This window comes from Cynara cardunculus (assembly GCF_001531365.2).
Source record: "Cynara cardunculus var. scolymus isolate 2C chromosome LG 3, CcrdV1, whole genome shotgun sequence".
NCBI classification, from domain to species: Eukaryota; Viridiplantae; Streptophyta; class Magnoliopsida; order Asterales; family Asteraceae; genus Cynara; species Cynara cardunculus.
The window spans coordinates 30,585,673-30,594,118 of record NC_037530.1 but is presented as its reverse complement, the minus strand read 5'-3'; the positions used below and the strand labels follow the sequence as shown (position 1 = coordinate 30,594,118).

The 8,446-nt window shown below is 34.7% G+C and overlaps 1 protein-coding gene across 1 annotated transcript; it reads right to left on the bottom strand.

Annotated features, from left to right (window-relative positions):
- Positions 1-554: 554 nt before the first annotated feature.
- Positions 555-2,108, bottom strand: LOC112510375 (aldehyde oxidase GLOX1-like). Its single transcript, XM_025115774.1, has one exon. It carries the CDS (start codon positions 2,091-2,093, stop codon positions 597-599), a length of 1,497 nt encoding a protein of 498 aa, XP_024971542.1. The 5' UTR covers positions 2,094-2,108; the 3' UTR covers positions 555-596.
- Positions 2,109-8,446: the final 6,338 nt, after the last annotated feature.

Genomic DNA, 8,446 nt, shown 5'->3' with positions numbered 1-8,446 from the left:
AAAAGTGTCACTAATATATATACTTTTAGAGAAGCTTTGAATAAAAAGTTGACTAACCTTTAGAGAAGTTTTAAAAGTGTATCTAAAGCCTCAATTAAGCATCTCTAAAGACTAACAAAAACACACCCTTCGAAAACCCTCTCTAAAACCTTTACCTACCGTTACACAGAGAAGGTCTTTGACAAAATTGAAAAGCTTATCTAAAAGCTTTAAAGAAGCTTTTAAGACTTTTAAGTACAAAACAAAAGCTTCTCTGAAAGTCATTTTTGTTGTAGTGGGAATAGTATATTCTAGGTTTTGTGCTTGGATTCTGAACCTTGAATTGGGACCCAATTTGGAGATCTGGTTTGTAAGTTAAAGGGCTGAGAACAGGTTTCTTTCAAAGTTCCTACTAGCTGTTTTACAAACTTGAATGCATATAATTTGATAGGACTTCCACTCTACTTGAAGGCATCTTTTTCATTCTTTATGAAATTTAATCAAAATAACACATCAAACAATCTTTACATATCAAATTTTAAGTCATTTTACAAGAAAATCCAATTAAGAAATAAGTGTACAATTGAAGATGACGACAAATATGTTGTCAAATTTTATCACTGCATCTGAACCCAAACACCTGGACTTGGGATCCCTTTGTGAACCACAAATAGAAGATAATTCCCTACCGGAGCAATGTTACCAGAAGGTGGCGTCGTCACAACAACCTGGTACCTTGACTTTCCCAGAATCTTGTTAGCGACACCACCATCAAGTACTAGTAATCTTTGATTCATAGAAAACGAGTGTGTGTTGAACGAAGGTGCCACCATTGTCACAAATACTGAGCTTGGATCCACAATGCCAGACACGGTAAATACAATAACCAACTGGTTACCGTACCGGATTTTAGAGTTTTTTACAGGCAAGATTATTCTTGGGCGTAAATCAGAGAAGTTTGAATCCAAATAAGATGGAGAAAACGCCTCCAAACTCAATTCGGTAGGGTAAAGGACATTTGTGAATTCATATTTATCGTGTGCATTACTTCCACCGATAAGAACACGTCCATCTCGTAGTAAAACCGCTGTGGAATGGTAAACTCTAGGTATCGTGCTGGGGTTTTGGACCTCGAATCGTGACCCTGCTTGGTTATCTGCTTGGTAAATTACAGGGCTGAGAACTGGGTTCCTTCCAAGTTCCCACCCAGCAACCCCAGCGGATACGCCATTGATGATCAAAATTTGGGCATTGGGGAGCAACAACATGTCACTCATGACTCGAGCCATAGGCATGGTYTCCATGACCCATTGAGGGTYAGGGTCCGATATTTTGATGCGGCCGCAAGTATCCAAGGCTCCGTCAAATTTCCCATTATTTGCGTTAACAAAGGCTCCTTTTGGTGCACCCCCGCAAACCAAGACTTCAACAGCATTTACGGTTCCGTTTTTTATCCGCAAAGGGAGTAGTACWGCAGAGCCCGTGCTTGGGTAATTTCTTGGTTGACCATCGGGCATTGTTGGGTAAGTCTTGAGAACTTGGTTCTTGGAGTAGTCCAATAAAATAGCACGATTGTTGGCAAACACGAACAGATTTCCATCGGGATTGAGAAATACAAATGGGTATAAATTATTCTCAACGTTCGGATCATTGGTTTGCACAAGAAACGGCAAACTAGGTGAGTTCTCTGTCGTTGACATCTTTGGGTAGAACTCATAGTTAAATGCTATGCGACCACCAATGATAATTTGCCTGCCATCAGGCAATATATGATTGGTGGCATACCATCTTTGTTGATTCAAGCCGTTTGGTATCTCTTGCCAATCACAAGAATCACATGATTTATAAATACGGACAACACGATAACCATCATCCCAGCCACCAGTTTGGACCAATCTTCCATCGGGCATTAAAGTTCCCGAGGAACACCAGACATTAGTGAGCACCATAAGTGGACGTATGGAATTCGATGTAATATCATACTCGACGGAGTGAGCAGAGCAGTCGGTTGAGTTGGGCCGGCATTTGCCATCTGGAAGAGAGATATTGGAGATTCCAAAATCGGTGCGGTCATACATGACAACACGGTCGTTGGGAAGTAGCTGCATGTGCATGGCGGAGATGCCAATGCTTGGGAGGAGGACGGACCACGATCCACCTGCGGCGGGACATGGTGAGGCTTGAAGGAGGAGAAGAAGACAGAAGAAGAGGTCAGGGTAAAAGAAGGAAGTGGAAGGGGCCATGAGTTAGTAATCGATCTTGTGCTCTTCTTGGGAACTTATTTGGTTTTTGTTTGTGTTTTTCGAGATGGCAATGATACCTTTAAATATAGTTCGGAGTCTTGAATTTGAGAAAGCCATTAGTCAACCTCAATGATATACCAATTCCTTACTATTTTTTTTTAGCAACCATGAAATATTCTCTCCCAATTTTATAACAATAAAATCAGAAGTGCCTTGATTCGTTGCCCTTGTTTTTTTTTGGTCAATCTAAATTTCAAACTTTAATCTAGTTTCTAGCTTTTAATTTTATTACCAACCATAGAAGTGAAACTGTAAAGTTCTTGTTTTCTTTTTTCAAATTATGGAATAAATTTCTTAACATGTTTGTAAGAAAAAAGAATTGTCGATGTTTTTATATGCGTGATTATCACCGATGATTTTGTATGTATGTGTATTATCAAGTAAAACGAGTAGTGTGTTTATGTATGAAAAAATTAATTAAAATCATATTTTGCTTATTCATATAGTAGTACGTAGTTTCTACGCATATATGGTAGTGGCTTCAGATTATTTTTTCCTACTCGACAATATAATGTAACTACGAGTTACTAAACTATATATCAAAATCACTAATACTTTTGTGGTTATACTTGTTGTCCCTATCACTTGATCAAATTGATTCTACACATTTTCGTTTATATTTATGTATTCAAAATTGTTAAAATGATGAAGTATATGCTTCGTACTTGATGAAGAAATTTGTCCACATCTAAATCTTCATACTTGTAGGTGTGGATAAAATGGTTGCATTTACTTGCATTTGTATGTTATTATTTATTCACATCGACAAATATCAAAAAAAAAATTATATACTTGTAAGTCTGACAAAGGCCACCGATATACAATCGTTATTTAAAAGAGATAACGTATTTCCCAACCCTCATTTGAATGATATACGATCGTTATTTTTATTCACAGAAACTTACACCGTAGGAGCAAGAAATTAAAGAGAGAAGGTATTTTCTAAGCCTCATCCAAATATAAGTAACTACATATATAGAAACGATACGTGAAAACATGCATCTAACCACAAACCCAAATTAAGACTTTAACAAACATATATAGTCTGATTGTCATCGATGGGAATTATAATTGTGATGTTTGGTAGTCTTTGACATTCCTTGTATCAACTTATTCTTATTTGCCTTATTTTATCATTTATTTTATGTGTTGGTGCAGAGAACTAACAAGGAGAAGAGAAGATGAAGTACATACTAAACTAATATTAATAGAATTTGTGTGTGCATCAATGATTAGTTGTTTTAATATCGGAATGAGATCCTAATTATAAAATTGTTAGAATTCACGTTTAAGAACACCATTATTAGATTATCATATTTTCAATTCTCATGTATTATGCCTTGTACTTGAACAACCAACAAGTTGACCTTTTTTGAAACTTGAAAGCCATTCAACTGCATTTAGTTCGAAATGATGAGAGACGACATTTTAAATAAGAGACAACTATCTTTGACAAATGACAAAATGAGCACCCCTCAATTATGTAACATTTCCGACGTTTATTGTTCGGTTAACTTTAATTGTTTGTCTATTAAAGGATCCTTGTTTTGCCGTATCATGCAAGAGTTAACCAACTTTAACCCAACACTAAAAACACAAAAATGGATGTGTTTTCATCTCCAAAACCAATACCAAAACACTACAAAGATGGAAGTAAAAAAATGTTGGCCTATATATTTGAAGGTTAATAAAGTAAGCCCCTATATTAATATAATCTAAAGTTTTTATAATTATATATATATATATATATATATATATATTAAAAGTTTAATATTAAGATGTTTGATGTTATAATATTAAATATGGTTTTTATGTGTTTTTTTAGTATGTGATTGAAGTTGATTATTTTTAATGTTCAATGAACCCACCATTTTTATTGTTTTTAGTGATTGGGTAGAAGGTATCCTGACTATTTTATGTATGCGTAAAAACATGATGGATTTGATAATATTTTAAAATATGTTCATAAAATATTTGTTTTATAATGAACAATTAATAAAAAGGTAATTTGATATTTTGATAATTATTCATAGTAATAAACCTTTTATGAATTATTTTTATATGAATTCAATTACATTTGATAGCATTATAAAACGTTACGATTTTGATAGATAAAACATGTACTTTTACTCGATATTAATGGGACTTGATGCATTAATATTGTATTTCTGTGTACATGTAGACATCAACCCCTTCAACATGAAAATGGCGTAATAAAGGCAACTTGCAAGAGTCGACTTGTGCATCGGTGATCAAGGAATGAAGCGGAAAAAAACAAAATAAGGATGTTCAACAAATTTGCTAGTCTGTGATATTTCAATTTGACGTGATTTTTTCAATTTTTTTCCTTTTATGTTTTTACTATACACTTTTAACTTTAGATTTGCAATTTTATAAATTTATTTATCACATTACTCACAGCTTCACGAATTCATAAACATAATAGACTCACGATTAAAACGAAGTTATAAAATTATTTTTATAAGTTTTATTTTAAATATTTGATCAGAAACTATTTTTATAATAATGATCTATAGAATTTTTCTTCTTCTAATATGGATGTATATTTTTCTATATCATTATCTAATTAGTTTTTACTTGTGTTTAGTTGTGTCATAATCCAATTTCGAATACTTATTTGAGTATTTACTCGTGTTTAATTGCGTATGTTAGAGTATCTATTTGTTTTTTGTTTTTTTTTTTTTTTGTGTTAAGCGTGTATTACACACCACCTGTTTGATAAATTGCAGAAATTAAGTTTATATATAGTTTAAATATGAGAGATAATATGTTTGACTTGATGCCATTTGTTTACTGTTAAAATATGATATCCTATTAAATTGTCAATCTTAACTTTTGTATTGTTTGTTGGTTATTTTGTATTGTTTTGCAAGGAATATAAACATAAGGGGTAAAATTGTTCAAGTCTGGAAAGATCAAGGACTGGAGGACTGCGCCTCACTTTTCCTGGAACATCAAGGGTAGCGGAGCAAATATGTTTAAAGTCAGGGAGCTTTCTAATAATTGGACAGACTATATAAACGTGATACCCGGTTATCAAAGCATCATCACAATTCATTTTTTTGTAATTCTCTTGAAAAGTTTCTTCAGTTTTTATCTTTTAGATCTAGCTTACGGTTATTATAGATCTTAGCTATCTTAGCTAAGATACATAGTCTTCTTGTAAGTTTTTCATCTGTAAGTTTTCCTTCTATCAATACATGGTGGTTTGGTTATAGATTTGAACATGGTATCARAGCCACACACCTTGTGTTGAATCTGTTCTTGTTGTGGCTGTCAGAAACTTTTCCTTGCGAGAATCGACTTGAAACTCCAGGTTTGTTTTCCGATCTCTTTTTTTTTTTCTTGATACAAGTAAGTGCGCAAGAAATCTGAAGGATTGCGAGATCTGTTGTTGATCTCGATCTACCTTGGTTCTTGCTATACTTGTGTGTTCTTGTGTTCTTGTTTCCTTTGTCTATCTGGTAGTTTTCTGTTGTTCTCTTTTGTTGAGTACATGAGCAAGTGAGTAATACGATTGCGGGATTTTCTGTTAAATCTCGATCGACCGTTCTCCTTGCAATACTCGCTGGTTCTAGACCTTCTGTTCTGTATCTTCCTTTAAATTTCTGTTGCTATATCTCATGTTCATACGCAAGTAAGTTTTGCTTTGTAAAATCCTTTTAAGATCTTGATTTTTTTTTTTTTTTTTTTTTTCGTGCAAAACTTGTTTGGTTAAAAGGAAGGTAAGCTGTTGGTTTAGGTTTATTCTTTGTATTAATCTGGTTCATCTAGTTTTTTTTTTGTTTCATTTACTGTTTCTGCTTATAAATCTGGTCATTCCAGATTCGTTGTTGTTTTTTCTTGTTTCTTCAGATCTGGTTCTTCCGGATCTGGTGTTATCAGATTCGCCCTGTTTTAGATCTGGTCGATTGCTCCAGATCTTTCTTACTTTGGTTTATGATGTTGTTCTAGATCTGGTCCGTTTATCCAGATCCCTCTGTTCAGGTTAGCGATTCGTTTTCTCGCTTTATCTCTTATCTCTACCTGCTTCTGCTGTGATTAGTATTGTTTAGTTTAACTTCCTTTTTTGTCTGCTGTGTTTGTTGCTATTGTTCCTACCTGTCTCTATCTGTTGAATCTGATTAGTGAGCTTGACCTAGCACCGTTGAGTGTTTTAGGAATCCTGCTCTTAAGCTATTCAGATTCTTTTGTGTGCTTTGTTTGCGGTTTTGTTTAATGGATCGAACCACTGCTATCACGGCAAGTCCCATGGAATCTAAAGTCACCTCGCTTGACTTTGGAGATCCACTGTACTTACATCCGAGCGATACCAGTGGAGCTCCATTAATAAATTTCAAATTAAGTGGTACTGAAAATTATAAGGTTTGGGCCTGTGCTATGACATTAGCCTTGGACACTAAAAATAAATTGGGTTTTATAGACGGTACTTGTCTCAGACCTTCAAATGATCCTGTCCTACAGAGACAATGGGATCGTTGTAATTCTGTTGTCCTTTCGTGGATTTTGAGTTCCATGACCGAAGATCTTTTTCTCGGTCAAGTGTTTTCTAAAGAATCTGCCAAGGTTTGGACTGAGCTAGAAGAGACATACGATAAAGTAGATGGTTCTGTTACCTTTAACCTTTATCAGAAAATAAATTCATTAAGTCAAGGTGGCATGTCTGTTTCCGAGTACTATCACAAACTTAATTCTATGTGGAGGCAATTTGATGCCTTGGTAAAACTTCCCTCATGTTCTTGTAATGCCTCCCGTGAGTTCCTGGAACACAATCAACTTATAAAGTTAATGCAGTTCTTAATGGGTCTCGATGACATGTATCAACCGATTAGAAGCAATATCCTTACTAGGGACCCCTTGCCCTCTGTTAAAACCGCATTTTCTCTTGTTTCAAGAGAAGAATCACACAGAGGTGTAAATCTGTCTCAAACTAGAACCAAGACTCAGAATAGTGCTTTTTTAAGCAAAACTGTTGAAAACAAAAGGAAGACTGGAAAATTTTCAAATCTTATTTGCAAAAATTGTGGCATGACTGGTCACACAATCGAAAGGTGTTTTAAACTGATAGGATTTCCCAAGGATTTCCAAAATCGTAATAGATCTCAAAATCAAAGTTTTAGACCCCCCGTTGGAAATAATGTTGTTTCTGATTCTCTTTCTCCAAAAAAGGCCAGTTCTAGCTCCACCTTCACCTTCTCCGAGGAACAAATAACAAAAATTCTAAATTTGATTGATCAGAAAGAAGGAGCTATGGCCAATATGGCAGGGATGTCTCATTCTGTTAAAACTGGGGGGATAATAGACTCTGGTGCGAACCAACATATGACTCATAACACCAATTTTTTAGAAAATCTTGTGGATGTTTCTGACCTTGACATCAGGGTCAGTCATCCAAATGGGACAAAGGCTCAAATAAATAAAATAGGTGATTTTAAATTAACCAATAATGTCACTTTATTTGATGTCTTAGTTGTCCCAGACTTTAATGTGAATCTATTATCTGTACATAAACTTGCTAAGGATAACAAGGTGTTTGTAAGTTTTGATGAGTCGAAATGCTACGTCCAGGATTCTCTTCGAAAGAGTGTCGTGGGGACTGGTAGCCAGGAGGATGGTCTCTATTTCTTTGATGAAAATCTTAATTGTAAGACTTCCTGTTTTCCAAACTATAAAAATATGTCTTGTTTGGTTTCCACTCAACTGTGGCACAGTAGACTTGGCCATCCTTCACATCAAGTCTTGCGCGTGCTTAAAAATCATCTTAATATTGCTAATGAGGATAGTGGACCCTGTGAAATTTGCCATAAGGCAAAACAAACTAGAGAAAAATTTGATTTAAGTGTTCACAAATCAAAAAACCTAGGTGAGTTAGTTCACCTTGATGTCTGGGGTCCTTACTATATACAGAGTAGAGAAGGGTTTAAATATTTTTTGACCATAGTTGATGATTACACTAGAGCTGTTTGGGTGTTTTTGTTGAAAGGAAAACATGAGGTTTGTGAAAACATTGTAACCTTTTATAATCTGGTCAGTACGCAATTCGGAAAAACTATTAAGGTTTTTAGGAGTGACAATGGCACAGAATTTTCAAGTCAAAAATTAAATGACTTTTTCAAAGATAAAGGAATAATTCATCAGACCTC